The 18,589-nt window shown below is 35.8% G+C and overlaps 3 protein-coding genes across 5 annotated transcripts; 1 reads left to right on the top strand and 2 right to left on the bottom strand.

Annotated features, from left to right (window-relative positions):
• Positions 1-250: 250 nt before the first annotated feature.
• RABG3D (RAB GTPase homolog G3D) lies at positions 251-4,406 on the bottom strand. The gene is made up of 7 exons (XM_086455791.1): positions 4,204-4,406; positions 3,879-3,905; positions 3,678-3,777; positions 1,701-1,847; positions 1,539-1,619; positions 1,209-1,354; positions 251-496 (listed from the first exon to the last, which is right to left on the bottom strand). The coding sequence occupies exons 1-7, from the start codon at positions 4,254-4,256 to the stop codon at positions 430-432; spliced, it is 621 nt and encodes a 206-aa protein (XP_086311917.1). The 5' UTR covers positions 4,257-4,406; the 3' UTR covers positions 251-429.
• On the bottom strand, positions 4,281-9,817 carry LOC147392516 (RAD3-like DNA-binding helicase protein). Of its 2 annotated transcripts, XM_086455790.1 has the most exons (10): positions 9,600-9,817; positions 8,878-9,513; positions 8,707-8,795; positions 8,208-8,561; positions 7,618-7,920; positions 7,312-7,542; positions 6,998-7,219; positions 5,912-6,488; positions 5,380-5,434; positions 4,281-5,288 (listed from the first exon to the last, which is right to left on the bottom strand). In XM_086455790.1, exons 1-10 carry the CDS (start codon positions 9,718-9,720, stop codon positions 5,207-5,209), a joined length of 2,670 nt encoding a protein of 889 aa, XP_086311916.1. In that variant the 5' UTR covers positions 9,721-9,817; the 3' UTR covers positions 4,281-5,206. The 2 variants fall into 2 exon arrangements, with proteins under 2 accessions (XP_086311916.1, XP_086311915.1); XM_086455789.1 differs by having other exon boundaries at positions 4,281-5,434.
• A 2,296-nt stretch (positions 9,818-12,113) lies between these two features.
• Positions 12,114-16,723, top strand: LOC147392515 (pentatricopeptide repeat-containing protein At2g30780-like). 2 transcript variants are annotated; one of them, XM_086456896.1, is made up of 3 exons: positions 12,114-12,573; positions 12,965-14,277; positions 16,650-16,723. In XM_086456896.1, the coding sequence occupies exons 1-2, from the start codon at positions 12,304-12,306 to the stop codon at positions 13,967-13,969; spliced, it is 1,275 nt and encodes a 424-aa protein (XP_086313022.1). In that variant the 5' UTR covers positions 12,114-12,303; the 3' UTR covers positions 13,970-14,277; positions 16,650-16,723. The 2 variants fall into 2 exon arrangements, with proteins under 2 accessions (XP_086313022.1, XP_086313023.1); XM_086456897.1 differs by having other exon boundaries at positions 16,647-16,723.
• Positions 16,724-18,589: the final 1,866 nt, after the last annotated feature.

The following is an 18,589-nucleotide window of genomic DNA, read 5'->3' as shown; positions in this document are numbered from 1 at the left end:
CTTAACCAACTTGCCAAGGGAAAGGGGAAGCAGTAGCTAGCTGCCACATACAAGGCCAAGAGGAAGCAGTAGCAGCAGCAGGACTCATGATTGAAGTAAATGATTGCATCTTCCATACTGACATATTAGTGTTTGGCAATTGTAATTTTAGTTTTCTACCTTTTTCATGATGTAGCTTATTATGACAATAAAAAGCCCAAAGCATCGGCCATAATAAAAACGATCAATTAGAAGGCTCATGCGAGGCATGAAAAACAAATAGACAATTAATCAATTTCACTCTTCAATGTACAACATTTTTTTAAGATATATATATATCTTTGTTGTAATACACATAGAACTCATCCAAGAAATTATTAGAGCATATTGAATTGTGGAGAACCCTTTTCATCACAAAACAAGCCGAAACTGCCCAACCAAACACTTAAATTAACATTCACAGCCCGAGGATCTTTGCTGCCCTCCTCCCGCCACATCAATCGTATCCGGAAGGTAGCTTCATCATCAACAAACAAACAAACAAGAAAGAGTCAGTAATCGATTAGCTCCTCCCACATCACAATCGAATCAAGTACCTTTAGAAGGTTGACAACCACATCTTGAACTCAATTAAGTTGACTAGAATAGAAACCCCATCAACAAATCCAATAAAACATTGTTCAAATTTTCATAGAAAACCCTTTCCTTTTTTTGTTGTTGTTGTTGATAATACCGACCTAGGCAAGCAATCTTGAAGGAGGATAAAATAACGGGGGCGGTTCATGGGACATATGTAAAAACAATGGTTTTTCAAAATACGGGTTAGAGGTTTTGGATTGAGCTGATTTTTTGTGTGGATGGTCACTATGATGAGAAGATCATCCTTACAAAAAATCAGCTCAATCTGAAACTTCTAAATTCATTAAAAGTGATTTACAAATTATTGGCAAAAATTGGCAAAAAATCGACCGTCCACATTCGAAATCACTTTCAATGGCGTTAGAAGTTTCAGATTGGACTGATTTTTTTTTTTTTTTCAGATGATCTTCCCATCATAGAGATCATCCTCACAAAAAATCAGCTCAATCCGAAACTTCTAACCCATATTTTGAAAATTTATTAATGTTACATTGTTTTTACATATGTTTTTTCACATGTCCCTTGAACCGCCCCCTAAAATAACAGTCCACAAATGAACAAAAATTGGAAAGCATTTTAGGCATACACACATTTCTTCTTCGGGTTCATTCTTAAGAGCATTCTTTGCTATACATTGAAAAGCAGCTTCCACATTGAAACCATCTTTTGCCGATGTCTCAAAGTAGGGGATGTTTCCCTTCGAGGCACACCATGCTCTTGCCTTCTTCTCAGACACCTGGAAGTGAAAAGAAATGGGAGAACCAACGTCCACACAAAATTAACAGATAATCGACAAGCAAGACAAAACCACCAAAAAAGTTGAGGTCATGAGCTATTTCTGATGAATTCAATTTGTGAAATATTCCATTTTCCAAATTATTGAATATCAACAGGAGAAAAAGAAGAAGGAAACATCTTACCACCCGGCTATTGCCTCCGTCAACATCTACCTTGTTCCCCAAGACCACAAACGGAAAGTTTTCAGGATCAGATGGACTGGCCTGGTCATCAACCCAGAAAAGAAAGAATGTAAGCCTTTCTCAGAAACTTGCTGTGGATTGTAAATTGTTGAAGATGATTACCTGAATCAGAAATTCCTCCCGCCAATTGTTGAGGTCATCAAATGACTTCATGACGTTCACGTCATACACAAGAACACAGCAGTCAGCACCACGGTAAAAAGCCACACCGAGACTTTGGAACCTTTCCTGCCCAGCTGTATCCCATATCTGAACCACACCCCCACAGTGTTAGCTTCGAAGCAAGAAATAAAGGTGTTATAACAACTTAACAAGGAAATTTCATTCATATCTTCTCAGCATTTAATAAAGTACTCAGTTTCTTTAAGTCTCCAAGTTCTTCAAGATAAATACACTTTCTCAAGAATCTCAAGAGAAACTTTCACCATCCCTCTTACTAAAGTCATAAAACTATCATTCACAACAATGACCATTCTACACCCTAACCATACTGTCTAGTATTCTAAAAACCATTTAACGCTTACACCACGAGGCTCACCTCAGGAAGGGACTCCCTCAAAATGCCTTGCACCTTAATAAGAAAAATGTAAAAGCTCATGAGACATACAGCTTTTCCACTGCAGCTTTGGAAAATATCAAAAGCTCACATGTTGTACACCTCTGTTTAATGCCTCATGTCATAGGTTTGCACTCTACGTGCACTAATGCTAGTGGTGCAAATAATGAGCTTAAAAAGATCAATTTTATTTTCTAAACCTTAGCTAAATAATAATAATAGTCTATTCTAGATTTATTAAGCAGCTTACCAAAACATATCTTCCCCTCATAAGAAATAAATCATTGATTTTTTTTTCCATAATTTTTTTTATTGAATTTATCCTATAATTTATAATTTAATATTTTGAGTATTCATCTCAAGTAGACGTGTTCATGAGGCTCACACCCCACACTTTGGGGTTTACAATGCTTTACGACAATGAAGCACCTCTCCATGCCTTCACAGTTAAAAATATTAATTACTTCAAATTTAACATATACAAACTCTCTCCACGTGGATTTGCACCTATGGCTCTTACACAATTCCATGAAACGAAAGCTACTCATGCCATCACAATATCGCATCCAGCAAGTTTATAACCATATTGATTTAACTGAAAATTCTTCACCTTTTGGACTCTATACATACCTCCATTGTTGTGCATATGTGCCTTTTATCCATATTTGTAAACATGCAGAAATGACTGAAGGAAACTGTTCCAATATCAAATCAAGCCAAAGACAGCAGGCTACCAAATGAATCAACTCTTCTCAACTATGCCTCCCCCCCACACACACACAATTTCACTCTGTTACAGAGCATGGAGAAAAGGAAGAGTGCCAACCAAGTCAAACCAAAATAAAAATAAATGGTTAGGGAATTATTAGTGATGACTGAGCCTAGCCAAAAACAAAGGCACAACCCTCCCTCTGAAATTAGAGAGTGAATGAGAAAAGAAACGACAAATTAACTCCCCTCTCCCACTGAAGTCTGTGAAATCCAAACTTTTGAAACTTCAATGGAAGTCCATAAAATCTCTTTTTTGCATTACCCAGTTCCACTACTTCCACAAAATCAATAAACAAAATGTAAATTTTTAAGCTCTTATTGTTCGTTGAATCCAAATAGTTAAAGAAGAATGAATACAAACAAGTCTACTGGTGGTACCAGATCACAGCTTCTCTACTAATCCACTGGAATGCCACTCACATAATAACTAACAGCAAACCTTTACCAACATGTTGGCGTCCAGGAAATCATTTTTGATGTCTTGTTTGAAGAAGGGATGGCATTTTCTCATAATATTTAGGCCCATAGTCCATGTATCCCACTAATGCAATATATTGGGGAAAAAAAACAAGCAAGGAATTCATAAGAATCAGGGTTCAGAATATTGGAATGTATTGGCCGATACATATCGTTATCGGCCAAAACATTGAATTGGATTATATCAGTTTTTCTCTTGATTAAGACATTCAATCGAAATGAGAATTTAAAACTTGATAAAAACATTTAAATTGTGTTTTGTGGTTAAAAGTCACCTGCAATGTGAAGAGCCTATCTTCAAATTGGACTTCTTTGGTCAAAAAATCAGCTCCAATTGTTGCTTTGTACTGATTACTGAACTTCCGATTCACAAATCTACATGCTGTATTTAAGGGAATCAAATTGAAAATAATATTTATATTTACGTTAGAAAAAATTAGATTGGAATGAGAGCTCTTTGGGATTTTTAAGGATACTGGTTCATTAGAGATGTCTTGCCGACCCTATCAAAGATCAAACATACCCAAATTAGAGAATGAGCAGTTTAAAAAAAAAAAAAAAAACATTAATTTCACAGAGAATACCGCCCCAAAAAAACAAAAAAACATAAATAAATAAAAAAACAAACCTCTACGCGATCCAACAAATAAAAAGGAAACAAAGCAAAGAACACAGAACAAATAGGATAATGGTCACATAAAAAAAGGTCAGATTTGTAGTCCTTGGGCATTTTAGAGCAAGTTAATCATCTAATAATCAAAGGGAGAGGGGAAAAAAAGAAAAAAAAACTAAGAAGCTCACCCGCTGTCTCCGAGGATTATGACCTTTAGAAGCATCCTCCGTCGAGATGCCATGGATTCGAAGCTCCAAAATCTATGTTATATTAGATTTCAGTCAACAAATGAAACCCTAGCGACTCTGAAATGCGCTAGAGAGAAAGAGAGATATTTTGCGAGGCCAGAAACTGATTTAAAACTACTAACAGACCAAAATTTAACGATCATAGTCTTCGTCAAGGCAGCCAGCCAATTACACGAGAGCCAAGACTAAAGTTTTACGATTCTTTTAGGTATTCACTCCCCAGGTTTTGGAAAATATTTCATATGCCCTGTATGTTCAAACTTGTAAATACCCCTTGACTATAGTCTTTCAAAAAAGACTTACATGAAATGACATCATCTTGCCAAAAAGCTTTCAATCTTCAGGTAAGAATGTGACTTTTTTTGGCAAATCTTAGCTTATGAATTTTTCAGCAAAAGTCCATCACACCAAGGATATATGATGGTAAAACAATAGGAAATTTTTTTTTTTTAATACAAGCAAAGAATAATTTATGGATAAAAAAAAGTCATGGATGCCATCTAAAAGAATACAGCAATTTTAGAAGGCCAAGAGGATCCTCCAAGGCTGTCAACCAAGAAAGCCAAATACAGAACTATCAAAGACCATTACAATTACATCTCATCTAAATACAAAATCCTCGAAGAAGAAAAAAAAATAAAAAAGACTTTACAATGGCATCAAATCTCTACAATTACAAACATATTAAGAAACCAACAATGATAATCAGAATGAATTGTATCAATATGCCCTTTTGCACTTGAGCCACCTTCCCTAGAAAATAATTCAGACAGTTTCTTCCCTGTCTGCATTATCCCATTTGCACAAGCAAAATCTCCCTAAGAACTGCAACATTACTAAGTTGGTCTAGTTACTCATCTGAGTGGAGTGAAAAAAGGGAGGAGATTCTGGAACAAGGAAAAGATCGAAGAACGATTCTAGGTTTTTCACTTTGTAAGGAGATTCAGTCCCACTTTCTACTGACATCTTCTCTGCTTGTTGAATTTGAAGAAGTGGTGCAGCAGCCTATGGACTTCCCCATAGTTCTGAGTGACAGAAACAAGACGATCTTTTATCCACTGTGGGAGCTTGTTAGTTGGACGGGAACAACTCCCATTCAATGGAATGGAAGCATACCTCGAGTCAACCAACAAAATTGCTGCATAATCATTTATGTGCCGAATTGCTCTACCTAGAGCCACAACAATACAAGGAAAATAATTAGTATCAAATAAAAGTTTTCCATTTGACATGGGAAATCTGGCACCCATTGGTTATGTGTCGTTACAACAACAACAAAAAAAAACATTAGCACACAAACAGGGGCGCAGACCCACCACTCAATGATCCAACCTAAGAGACCTACATGGTCAAAAACTGACCTGATTGGATGACCCGGCCAAATTTGACCTATTGGCATTTTACTTTTTCAGGACCATTTGCCCAAAAACCAATTGAGGTTTTCTAACCCTCTAGAAGGATGAAGAGGCTAGGATGGTTGGGATCATCCAATTGGGTTGATCTTCCAATATTCTAGGTCAGACCCATTTAATGGTGGATCAATCCCACCTGACTGCACGTGAGGCACATTTACTTGCTGCCATCCTTGTATTCTATAGCTAATGGGTACCAGATCTCTTGTAGATAATTTGTTGTTGGAAGTTCATACCTATCGATTGATTTACAGCTTTCATGCAAAGGTTTTCATAGTACTCTCTTCCTCTTCGCTTGCAATTTCTTAGAACGTCAAATCCAGCTTGAACAGAATCTCCATGGTAGGGTTCAATTTTGACCGAGAGCTTGGAGGTTCTATTGGTATTTGTATCTCCCAGTCCTTCAATATGCTTTATCCTCTCCATCAACTCAATGTCAGATGGGCTGGGATATGGAAGTCCAACCATAACCACACATCGCCCCATACCATCACTGAAGTTGATACCCTCTGATATTTTGCCACCAACTACAGCTAAAAGAATAGCCCCACTATAAGGTACTGAACCTTCTTTTGAGTCCCCACTGGACAAAGCAACAATAGTATCCTTGTATTCCCTGAGAACAACTTCCACATCTACATTACTTCTAGGCTCTCTGAATACAAGTTTTTTCTTCATAATCCTTGTGAGGATGCCTGTAGACTTCCATACATCATATACTTGTCCTTCATACTCAAATGATGGGAAGAACACAACAATTCCTGCGGGCACCACTGTCACTAAATTACAAAGCAAACGCCCTAGCTCCTCTATCTGCAATGCCAAGTTATCACCATGGTTTAATCAGTCACAGGTCATGCTTTACAACAGAAACTGGATAAGCCACAGGTTAATGTGGCATTTAAAAGCATGCCTAGATAATGAAGACTAGCAGAAGGAAAAAAAAAAAAAAAAAGGCATCAAACATTAATGCCATAATAACTGGGAAACTAACATGCTGCAACAAGAAATTCTGGGAACAAACAAAGCAAAAAACAAAATAACCATGGAATAACCAAAGCATTATATCCTCAAATGCTTACAAGACTATACATCATAGAAGCATTTTTTCTTTTTTCTTTCTTGTGCAATACCAAACAAAGATACCAGGGAGGCACATATATCAGATGGATTAGTTAAGCTTGTCACCCTTTACATTCTAATGAACATTCACTTCCACATGAAAATTATATGAGAAAATCATGGGAACTAGAAGAAGATGAAATTATGAGAGCACATCTTAATAAGCAAGAGAGTGGAATAAGGCTACATTATATTTTTACCATGCTTGGAGAGCTTCGAGAACTGTAGTTAAAATCAAAAGACAAGCCAGACGGTCCATGAGAAACAGCAATTGGCAAAATACTCTCAGGGGGAACAATATGACTGCACGAGAAGAAATGCAACTGGTCTGGACTTAACCATGGGAAGAGCCGCTCCCTTGTCTCCTCGATAGGCTGAAGAGTGCCTCCAGCCAGCACAACAGCGTGTGCTTGATCCACAATCTGTAGAGGTTTCGTACATTTTGTTACTGGAGCATAAAAACATAATCTATAAAACAAAGAAAAGTTAAATTCTTTCAATTTGCCACAGAAACCTCAGAAAATATCTTTTCACCAGCAAGCATAACATATTTCAGGTATCCTTCTTCTTGCTGGCCAGAGCACATAGGTCTTCTCGAGATTATTACCCTTCCATCACCATCATTATTTATCAATGAAACCAAGATACCAACAAAGGCTTGAAACCCAGATAAGATGCCTCTCCCACCATCATCAAGCATAGAACCTCTTTGCAATCTAACCAATTTAGCTCCATAGCCACTAACCTGAGAAACCTTATGATCTTCAGATAACTAATTGTAAGATTTAAATGAAATTTGGAAGCAAAAATATCTGTTTACCTTATGAGTGATATTGCTTTCTTTTATATAATGCTTCAATTTGACCAAGTTGATGTTGTCAATATCAAGAGAAAATAAGAAATCATTGATGGCCATCGAAGAATCAGAAGTAGTCTGTTGTTGAGAAGACTTTTGAGTAATGTGACAAGGATTAAGGGGGTTGGCATCCTTCTCATCAAGTAGCACTCGAAGAAAGGCCCGAGTGAGAACCATCAAAGTCTGGATATATCTCCGATTGCCTGCTCCCAAGAGATTCCGAAACCTTTCAAGGTACAGTTCTAGGTGGCTATGTATCTCCTTCAACTGCATGGTAGAAAACTAAAACATTTGGCAACTTGGATTCCTTTTAGTTTATTTCACCGCGTCCAATTGTCAATACGTATATATAAAATAAAAGGCTCTGACTTGCCATTAAAAAGGAGTTTCTCAGATTTTGGGGTTGAACTCTGAGGAATCAATATAAGACTTGTTATTCCATAAACTCAGCCAATTAGCCAAACCAAGTGAACAGGGCCAAGTTCGAAGCTGCTCACTATTTTTTGAAAAGTCAATATAATTAAGGAAAATCATCGGAGATAATAACTGTTTACCTGTGAGAAAGTAATTTTGGAGTCATACATGCTGGTAAGTGAATCTGCAAGATTGTGAGCCTCGTCTATAATAATGATACTGTTTTTCAAATTGAGACCAAGCGATTCACGTGCAGATTTCAAGAGAAGAGATTGATAGGGAAGGACCACGAGAGTAGCCGCTGGGGCCATGCTTCGGGAGCCATAATATGGACAAGTTCCAATCTTCTTTCCAAGATGGACTAGATCCTCGATATCCAAGGCATCATGTTGAGACACCTCACTCCTGAACTGTTGTTGTAACTTAAGTTTCCTCAGCATTGGGCATCCAGAAGAAGCTTTCATCTTATGTGCTCTACCTTGGTCATCTCGTATCTGCATATCATCAGTGCTACAATCATGAAACGCATCCCAACAAATATAATAACTGTTATCTAAGAGGAAATCATAGATCAAAGTAGATATGCATTAAAAAATGAGATCAAGAAATTCATCAAGTAAGTGCGAGAAAGGGTATGACCTTGATCTTGGAAACATCTTGTTTTTTATTCTTTAGAAGCTCTAAACACCGTTCATTAATCCGAGTTGAATTCCCAAGCTTCATAACCTCTAAAACAGAAATAACAAAGGTGGTAATGTGGTTTTGTAATAGAAATAATTAATTGTTAAGTTATAGCAAGTGTGGGAAAACCTTCATTGATGCATAAATTCTTCCTGGAGCCCAAACAAATAACCTTCAGTTCAGAACCAAAAACTGTCCTCCTTAACTCCTTTACAAACTGTGAAAGCTGAGAATGTGTTCTACTACAAAAGTAAACCTTCACATCCTCCTCATCTTTCACCAACCCATCCTCATCTTCTTCATCGCTTGACGAACTAAAAGAACAGCCACCAGACTTCCTCTTTGTTCTGCTACCATTGATCTTGATCCCTTCATCCTCGCTCTTGTAATCTTCGACTAAAAATTCATCCTCCTCACTTATTATATCCATTGTATGACTCCTCTTCTGAATACTGTGCTCTTTTTTCTCCTCCTCCTCCTCTTCCCCAATCTTGGAGAACAAATCTCGGCAATTACCTTTATGAAGATTAGTGAATCCAAGCCTTTGCTTTTCTGTCTTCTTCTTCTTCTTGTTCTCCTGATCTAGATCATTCTTGTTGTCTAGAACAAAATCCCTCATCCAATCAGGTTCTTCTTCATTGGATACAGATAGATCTTGGGATGTTTGATTTTGATCAAAATCAGATCCAACTGACTTGAAATGTTTCTTACGATCAATTGTCCATTGCAGAGCACTGCATATAATGCTTAGGGTTTTACCCGTCCCTGTGAAATCAAAGATGGAAAATCAGAAGTTTGATCAGTGAGCAAGGATCGAAGAAATAGATAAAGAAAGAGAGAGAAATGTGTACCAGTAGGGCTTTCGAGCATGGCGACTCCTCCCTTGTCGAGAGAACGATAGAGAGCATTCATGAAGTCGATCTGTATAGAGTAGGGCTCGAAAGGAAATGCAGGAAATTTCGGTTCTTCCATTTCTCTTCTCGTATTCAATCGATTTCGTTCTTGCGTTTAATTTATTTATTTATTTTTCTCTCCTCTTATTGCGTCTGTGTGCGAGTCTTCTTCCATCCCGCGCCTTTTGTAATTGTTTGTGTTCGACTGTCTTCCCGCGCTTTTTAGAGCGGTGCCCAAAAAAAAAATTTAAATAAAATAAGAGAAAATAATTTGAGGTATATATTGAACTAGTAGAAGTGTTCATTCACTATTTTGAGTCGTGCTGGAGTAACATTAAAATGTTGACATTCGGATGTGTTGGTGCACTCATAACCATAGATGTTTTTCCCTCGTATCTCGATGAAAAGCATCTATGGTTATGTGTGCACCACCATCAAAATGTACAATCAATATTGTTACTTCAGTATTATCCCACTATTTTTTATTATTATAAATATTATGAAGAAATAGATCAAATATTATATTTTTAATATAAGATGCATTAAGAGATGTTTAATCATAAAATCTTATATTATATTATTGATTATAACGATTTAATTTACTTTAAATTTAATTATTTTAGAGAGATTCTATTGACACACCAACTTTTGCTATGACACCTCAACTCATATGTAAATCACCAAAGAACTAACACACATCATGGGGTGGCATTAGCAAAAGTTGGTGTGGCAATAGAAGTGGTCTTATTTTATATAAGAAAACACCAAACCTAGTTGACTCAACCAAGTTTTTACAACTCTAAAAATCTTAAACGAGTCATATTGGATATTTTTATGAAAAATGTCTATTCGATAACAAAACTCGAAGGGGACAAATAGATTGACAAAGTCATTGCGAATTTGTGAAGGGGACATGCTACTCGTGCCCACCAAATATGCTCAACATGCTTACTTACTCAATTCACTCATCCAAAATATCCATTTTCTTTCCGCATCTAGTACCCTCATCGAATTACTCTACACACCCACCATCTTCTTCATAGCCCATCGAACAAAAAACCCACTTCTCCTCCACCTTCTACTTCTTTTTCTCTCTTTCTCTTCATAGTTATCTCTTTTCGAGTTTTGTGAGAGATTGAATAAGTGAAGATTAGGTTTTAGGATATTTTAATTTTTTTCTTTTTTGCATTTAGTCATTGAAGAAGATGAAAAACACTATTAAAATCTTCAAAAACAAAGATTTCAAATCAAATATCTCAGATGTTTTTACAAATTTGTTCAGTAGGTTTAGATCGAATTTGTTTTAGCAAATTTGGTAAGTATCTACTAAACATAACTTCCTATCGAACAATACAAAACTGTTTCGGTGACAGCTTATCAAACTAAATCTTTCTCTTGTAATTCTAACACCTCCAATAGCTATTTACCGAATCTATTTAGTAATGTTTAGTAGGTATCTACTGAATTGGATTTGTAATGTTTGATAAAAAGTTATGTTGGGTAGGATACTTACTGAATCTTCGTAAACAAGTTCGACTTGAACCTACCGAACATAATCTATTAATAAATATATAAGTGCTTTGGTAGGCTCCTACCAAAATAGTTTTGTAATATTCGATAGGTATCTACCTGATTTCCCAAACAAGTTTTGTCTGAACCTACCGAACATAACTATAAAAAAAATAAAAAACTTTGAGTCTTTTTTTTATATTCGTAATCATTGTTTTTGAAGATTTTAATTGTGATTTTTTTCATCTTCTTTGATGATTAAACGAACAAAAGTAAAATAAAAATAAATAGATTTTGAAAGAAAAAAAATCCTAAAACATAATATCCATTGATTTAACCTCTCACAAGCTCAAAAGGAGATGAATTTGAAGAAGAAGAACAAGAAGATTGAAGGAGAGAGAGAGAGAGAGAGAGAGAGAGAGAGAGATGGTGGAGAAGAAGGAGAGAATGAATAGAAAAGATGGGTAGGATTTTTCGATCGATAGATGGAAAATATGGTGAGTGTACAAAGAGGGGTGAAAATGTAACTTTTTTATTTTGAACTTAAGTGGGCACTATGAATGTATTTGGTGGGTGCGGGTAGTACGCCCCTTTATGAAGGGTAATTTTTTTTTTCTTTTATAAAAATCATAAACCAAATTGAATCTTAATTCTCCAGTTCAATCACCATTCTCTTCACTGTTAAATATTTAGTTATTCACTAAACATTCTTTGACATTCAATATTCTAATCATTAGAATCAAATATATATTTCAAGAATATTTTATCGCCATGCTTGTACTATTAATAATTGAGATTCAGAAGTGTACATTGCAACATTATAAACCAAGATCAACGTGACAACTTATTGTACAAGAATATGAAATTTTTACTTTAGTGGGTTTTCCCAGCTTTGATTACTAGATTCACCTTCTCCTTTCTCTGTATTATTTGTTTTGATTTCATAACATACCTACTAGAGTTGTCTATCCATACTTATATAAAGAAAAGTGAAGGATCTAAAATTACTCATTTATTAGGTTTCCTTATTGTCCATGAAAGTTTCCTATAAATCTAACTAGATCGGGTTACCTTAAATAAGAATCTAATTTTGTCAAAATATTTAAAACGTGTAAGTGTGAACCTAACATTCACTACTGAGTCTGGTGAAGAAATGGGCATAATTAGTAGGGTTTTATCCGGCGGTAGAGTGGGTTTAAGTTTAAGGCGTGAATTTGCATCCAAAACTCACAGTACAACAGTATGTGATAAATCTTCCATCTCGAATCCTCCTCTACGATTACTCCTCAGATTGCTACAAGAATCAAATTCTAGCATCAAAACTACGTTGGATTTGACTCTAAAAAATGACGCTCTCTTTCGGGAATGGGAACCCCTCATTACAGCCCTCAGATCTTCTTCGTCTCCGGACAAAGCTCAACTAGTAAGTAAATATATTAACCTTTTCTTTTTTTTCTTCTAATATGTTTCGATTAAGTTGCTGTGAAGTTGGGGTTTCGGAATAATTCCGCATCGGAATAGAGGTAGGAAAAGATCAGGATATTTAAAAATATATTGTTTACTTATGGACAATATAGAGCTGTAAATTCATTCATATATTACACATAATAATAATGTTAAACAAAATTTCATATTATTAAACGTTATATATATATATATATATATATAAATGTATTTTTCTAAATTTGAGGATCAGTCAGAATTAAATCATTGATTGCAATAATTGAGGATTAATTTTAACTTTTTTCAAAAAAAAAAAAAAATTCAAATAATTTCACTTGTCAGACTTAACCCAATTGTGTATGTCTAAACAGGTCCTGGAATGGAAATTAGAGAAAATGCTGAAAGCGAATGAGAGAGACCAAGATCGTTACTCTGATCTGATTTATCTATGTGGGAAGGTTCAGAACATCCCATTTGCGGTACACATATTTACTTTGATGGAGGCAAGTGGTGTCAGACCCACTTGTTCTGTTTTCAACTCTTTGATCTCTACTTGCATGTCTTCAGATAATGTGATAACAGCCCTTAGCTTGTTCGAGATAATGGAAAGATCTGAGGACTGTAAACCAAATTCAGCAACTTATAATGCCTTCATATCCATGTACTCGAAATTAGGAGATGGTAAACCTATGCATTCTTGGTACTTGGCCAGTAAGAAAGTTGGGTTTTCTCCCAATGTTCAAACCTATGAATCACTAATCGCTGGGTCCATCAAATCAAAAGAGTTTGATATTGCTAATAGATATTATGAAGAAATGATGTTGTTAGGGATCACACCAAATGTATGCATATTAGAAAATATGCTTCAGGGTCTATGTGAACAGAAGACACTTGGTAAGATTAAACAATTTTTGAAGTTTATGGTGGATGGAGGGTGGAATGTGAATGGGAGGATGTCTAAGAAGCTCCTAGGGTTGTACTCTGAGCTAGGCATAGTTGAAGAGATGGAGGAATTACTACGGGTTTTAATGTCATCCAATCAAGATTTTCAAGTTCTGTCACAAGTGCACTGTGGGATCATAAGGATGTATGCCCTGTCGGACAGATTGGATGATATAGAGTTCTCTGTTGGGAGGATGTTGAAACAGGGGATTTCATTCACATGCCCAGATGATGTTGAGAAGGTTATCTGTTCTTACTTCCGGCGGGCAGCTTATGAGAGGTTAGATTTGTTTTTGGAACGAATCCATGGGTCATACAATCTTCCTAGATCAAGCTACGATTTATTGGTTGCTGGGTATCGAAGAGGGGGGTTATCTGAAAAATTGGATTCGGTGATCAAGGATATGAGGTTGGCTGGAATTTTGGTGTCTTAAAAGCGATGTTACGACAACAGTTTTAGAGGTTTGGTCTCATTGATAGATTGCTAGCCAATAAAGATTTCTGATTTCTCTCAATTTGGTTTTCACATCAATGTCTTAGTCGGTCTTTAGAGCTTCATTGGCCTTAATTGGTATGTGGGATGCATCATACCATAATCTATATAGTAACATGACCATCTGCTCGATGCAAAGAACGATTGTCTTCATGATGAGCTACATGACAAAGTTTATGGAAGAGTTCTCAGTTGGTTGTCTTTCTGGATTGATATTGTAGTGATGGTTTGTACTCATTCAACTCACAGGTAATTCCCATTGCTTATGTTGACCTTTTTGCTATTTGAATTGCTACTATAGGCTCTACATAATTAACATGTTCATTCTGCCTAGTCTCGTGCACAAATGGTTCCAAAGCTTATAAATTTTTCTATAATAACATTAAGACTTTCCAAAAGCTTGTGAATCTTGAGCACAAACACCATTTTGGGGATTTAAAATATCATATGTACTTGGTTATCGCTTCTAGAACATTTTTACAGGGCCGTTCCCTCGTACCCATGGCCATTTCCTCTTCTTAGAAATGATGAACATAACTGGGCACAGTGTTCTCACCAACACCGGCTAAAATTAGGATTTTCAAAATTTCTTTTTTCTGTGTTTGTATTTGGCTAATAATGGATAGCTCACCACCAATTCCAAACAAATCTTCACACGTATGACCCACCCCTTGGCTGATCATTTAGTTCCTAAAACTATTACATCTGATGAGAGGGTTGTTAATAATCCTCCCATGGTCCAGAAATATCAATGGAGTACATTGGACCTTATAAGGTGGCCAGATGGTATGCCACACATTTTCTATCGAATGTTGTGGTACATGATGGACTCTGGAATGACCAGTGTTGTCAATTGCGGTCGCGTATGCTATTTTCAAAATGAAAATCGTATATGCTATCATCACGTACACCCAAAATATGCCATTGCACAATATGCGATGGCATACTGTCCAACGGTCATTTTTGAACACGATTTAAAAAAAAAAATAATAATAATCTCAGAACTCATTTTTCTCTTGAAATAACTGTCCAACGGTCATTTTTCTCTATTCTACTCAAGTCACTCTCTTACTTTTAATTCTCAAGACTTAAAAGAAAAAGAAAGCTACTCAAGAATGAAGATTTAAACATTTTCTGCATTTTTTCCTCTCTTTTTTCCCCTTCTTGCAGCATATGCCACTGCATATGCGATGCGCAAAATGGCATATGTGAACAGTATGTGCTGGTCACATATGCTATTTAACAACATTGGAAATGACTGAAGTTGAACATACTATTTTCCACTCAGATCACCTAAAAAAAACCAACCACGGAAGCTTGATTCGTATCCCAAAATTAGCCCATCCTTAACTTATTACTTAATAATGCCCCAATCAGCCTTTGTAACATGCAATAGAAAATATAAGCCATGTCCTGGCCCAACACCTAAAACCTCTATTATTTGAACTTATGTGATGCAGCATGAAACAATAAAAGACTAACAAAATCTGGAATCCACGAGAAAAGAATCCTTAAAGAGAAATTTTATAAATTGAAGATGATCTCTGCTTTGCAATTACAACATTTTTTATAGAAAAAACTCATAATCCTTGTAAAACATGAAAATTTCCCAAAATAGCAAAAATTACTAAAAAAACAGTAAAAACGACGTAAACATGGAAATAGATACTATTTAACCCTGAAAGTAAAAGAGAATCGATGGTTCATGATTTTGACTTCTATAATTAAAGTTATTAACAAAAAGAAAATTACCAAAAATAGCAAAATTGCCTAGAAAACAAGGTAAACAAATGAATCAGACCTAAAAATGAAAACTCAATCGCAAAGTGATTGATCTTAATGATCTTGACATTTCCATTCAAGAATGGGTCTCCTCAGATGATTCTGATTCTGTCACCCCTCCAGGTCCGTGGGCCTAAGCCTTATGCTCGGACTTTTAGCGATCCAAATGTTCTATGAATTCTTCTGCAACTTGGTCTACATCATGATGTCACCTGTCCATGGCGCTTTTTGTTACTTGTTCGCACCCTTTTGGTGACTCCATTCGTTCTCTATGGTAAGAAGGGGATATTGGGTTCCCAGGGCATATTAGACAGACAAAATTAACAATAGGGGCCATTGGGATTGTATTCAATGGATCAAGTGATTACTATGCAGCCCATTTCTTCTGCTGTCCTTCGAGTCTTTGTCCAGTTTTTACTACCACAAAATGCTTTAGAGTGGCACTATCAACATGTATTGCAATACTTCCCCATTCTTATATTGGCCCTGCTGCATAATATCTACCCGTCCCCTTTCACTATACATGATGCTGTGTAGATGGAATATGATTTGGTGGTTTATGTCCTCGCCATATAAGACCACCTATATAGTGCAGATATATTGAGTAAATTATATTTTCTTTTTCTGCATTAGTCAATTTAGCAGGTTTTATGCATTAGCTAATATTAGGCCATTAAATTGTTTTTAAGTTTGGTTTGTTGCATAGGGGTATGTAATGTTTTGAACATTTAAATGAAATGCTAATGCTGAAATTATAGATATTAAATTTTCTGGTTCTTTTTGTTGTTTAAACTCCTATACTATTTAGTTTCTAACTTTGCTGAATTTCATATTAGCAGAACAGGTGATCAAAATTAATGGAGCTTATGTTGATGATGATGATGATGATTGCAGAAGCAATAAATTGAAAGCTGAGAAGGAGGCAGCTATAAAGTGCTACCTTTTAAAATTATTTCATATAATGTCCGTATAACATGTGTTATGTATGGGAATTGGGAACTATGAATACTTTGGTGAAGCCAATGACTTTTTTGTTTACGAAAAAGAAAATGTAAAATTTTAATTGCTCATTCACATACACACTTGAATTGAATTTAAATTCCCTAATTATTCATAATTTCAATTACACAACCATTTGTTTAGTATTACATTACATGAGCTAGATCTCACCTCTTCTTTGGATTCATTGCTTACATAATTTAATAATTCACAGTTCCCTTATAAAAACTTTTTTAGTAATATTTCCTACAAGCTAAGGTTTATAACCCAAAACCTACAAGTAAGAAGTTGAAAATTAATATGAAGGTGCAAACATTAATTGAAACCAATATGGTAGTGTTGTCAATGGATCGGATAAGACCCGAAATCTGATCCAATAACTTCAGGTGTGGATCAGTGTTAAGGATTCGATTCGATAAGGTTTCGATTTGATATCTTATTGGATTGGATCTAGATCAACTATGTCCCGATCTGATAAGGATTTGAACTGATAATATTTTAGAATGTATATAAATTATATTATATATTTGTTGAGATGTGCGAGGTTAGTATAGTTTTTGTATATAAAATCGTGTTTGGGGTTGATCTGGATCTAATCTGATTATTAATGGATTGGGTTTAGATCTTATCATCGAGTTGTAATAATAAATCCGATCCAAGTCTTAATTGGATTGGTACCAAATCAACCCTGATCTGAAAAGGATCCAATCCATTGACAGCCCTACAAGATAAAGAGTGGAATGGTGTAAAATATGATTCTTGACATGGGATAAGGTGTAAGAAGATGGTTTACCTAGTAAAACCTGAATCGCCAAGAAGAATAACATCTTTTATCTAGAGTCATAAAATTCTAAATGAGGAGACTATATACTTCCATTCCAAGTCCTAAATAAACTGTACCCAATAATTCAAATCTAAAACCGAACCCCATGGTCGGAGTTTTCTACGCACTTATCTCAAAAGATTAAAATGTGTTTCACTAATCACTATAGGTTGGGTTGGGGGTGGGGGTGGGGGTGGGGGTGGGGGTTGGGTTGGAGGGTTGGGGTGGGGGGGGTTGGGTTGGGTTGGAGGTTGGGGTGGGGGTTGGATCCAATCGAAAAGAAGTTTCTTGGGTTGCACGTGATGGAAGGAGACAAGAGCATTTATCAATTAAAAAATGATATTACGAAAATGCCCTTTAAAGACTGGTAAATAGAATTTGATCGATGCCTCATGCCCACGCATGTCTCGTGTGTGTGTGTGTGTGTCCCTTCCAGAATTCCAAATGGTGTTTTTTGAGTGTGACTGCGAAGGGGAGAAACTTTTAACGTGGTTTGACTAAATGAGGCTCTGCTACAGCCACTGCTTCTGTTAAATTTCTTTTCCATTCTCTAAGCATTGTCCCTTCTTCAACTCTCAATAACTCTACATTTAACTGAGACCCTTCATCTCAAACGTCATTCATTCGATTCCAGGCCTTTTGTTTCCTTAATATTAAATACATATATTAATGTAATTTATTTATTATAGGTCAAATAATAAATATTTTTTTTTATTTCAAGTCACTGTCATCCTCGTCGCCTTACTTTTTAATCACCCAAACTAGACAAGATAAGACAAGACACAAGGGAACGAAGGGATCACCGTTCATTCTTTTTTGATGAACAAGTAACCCAAAAGCGACCTACATACATACGTGTGAGAATGAATAACTAGAACGACCATTTACAACTTCAAATATGTGCAACTATACATTTAATTTAGAAATTGAAGATCAAACCTTAGATACATTTGTAAA

The sequence above is a fragment of the Akebia trifoliata genome, chromosome 10 (genome assembly GCF_017979445.1).
Source record: "Akebia trifoliata isolate Shusen 1 chromosome 10, ASM1797944v1, whole genome shotgun sequence".
Lineage (NCBI taxonomy): Eukaryota > Viridiplantae > Streptophyta > Magnoliopsida > Ranunculales > Lardizabalaceae > Akebia > Akebia trifoliata.
Note: the sequence above shows the minus strand (reverse complement) of the source record. Positions and strands in the feature narration are given on the sequence as shown.

Bases quoted from the DNA above. Each gene is read 5' to 3' on its own strand.
- RABG3D (XM_086455791.1), bottom strand. From the start codon at position 4,256: ATGGCATCTCGACGGAGGATGCTTCTAAAGGTCATAATCCTCGGAGAC. The intron at 1,848-3,677 runs GTGACTTTTAAC...GGTGTGGTTCAG, and splicing joins ATAGGCTCTTCACATTGCAG to ATATGGGATACAGCTGGGCA. The intron at 1,620-1,700 runs GTAATCATCTTC...GTTGATGACCAG, and splicing joins GGGAGGAATTTCTGATTCAG to GCCAGTCCATCTGATCCTGA.
- LOC147392516 (XM_086455789.1), bottom strand. From the start codon at position 9,720: ATGGAAGAACCGAAATTTCCTGCATTTCCTTTCGAGCCCTACTCTATA. The intron at 6,489-6,997 runs GTAAAAATATAA...TTGGCATTGCAG, and splicing joins CTCGAAGCTCTCCAAGCATG to ATAGAGGAGCTAGGGCGTTT. The intron at 5,435-5,911 runs GTATGAACTTCC...TTGTGGCTCTAG, and splicing joins AGCTGTAAATCAATCGATAG to GTAGAGCAATTCGGCACATA.
- LOC147392515 (XM_086456896.1), top strand. From the start codon at position 12,304: ATGGGCATAATTAGTAGGGTTTTATCCGGCGGTAGAGTGGGTTTAAGT. The intron at 12,574-12,964 runs GTAAGTAAATAT...ATGTCTAAACAG, and splicing joins CTCCGGACAAAGCTCAACTA to GTCCTGGAATGGAAATTAGA.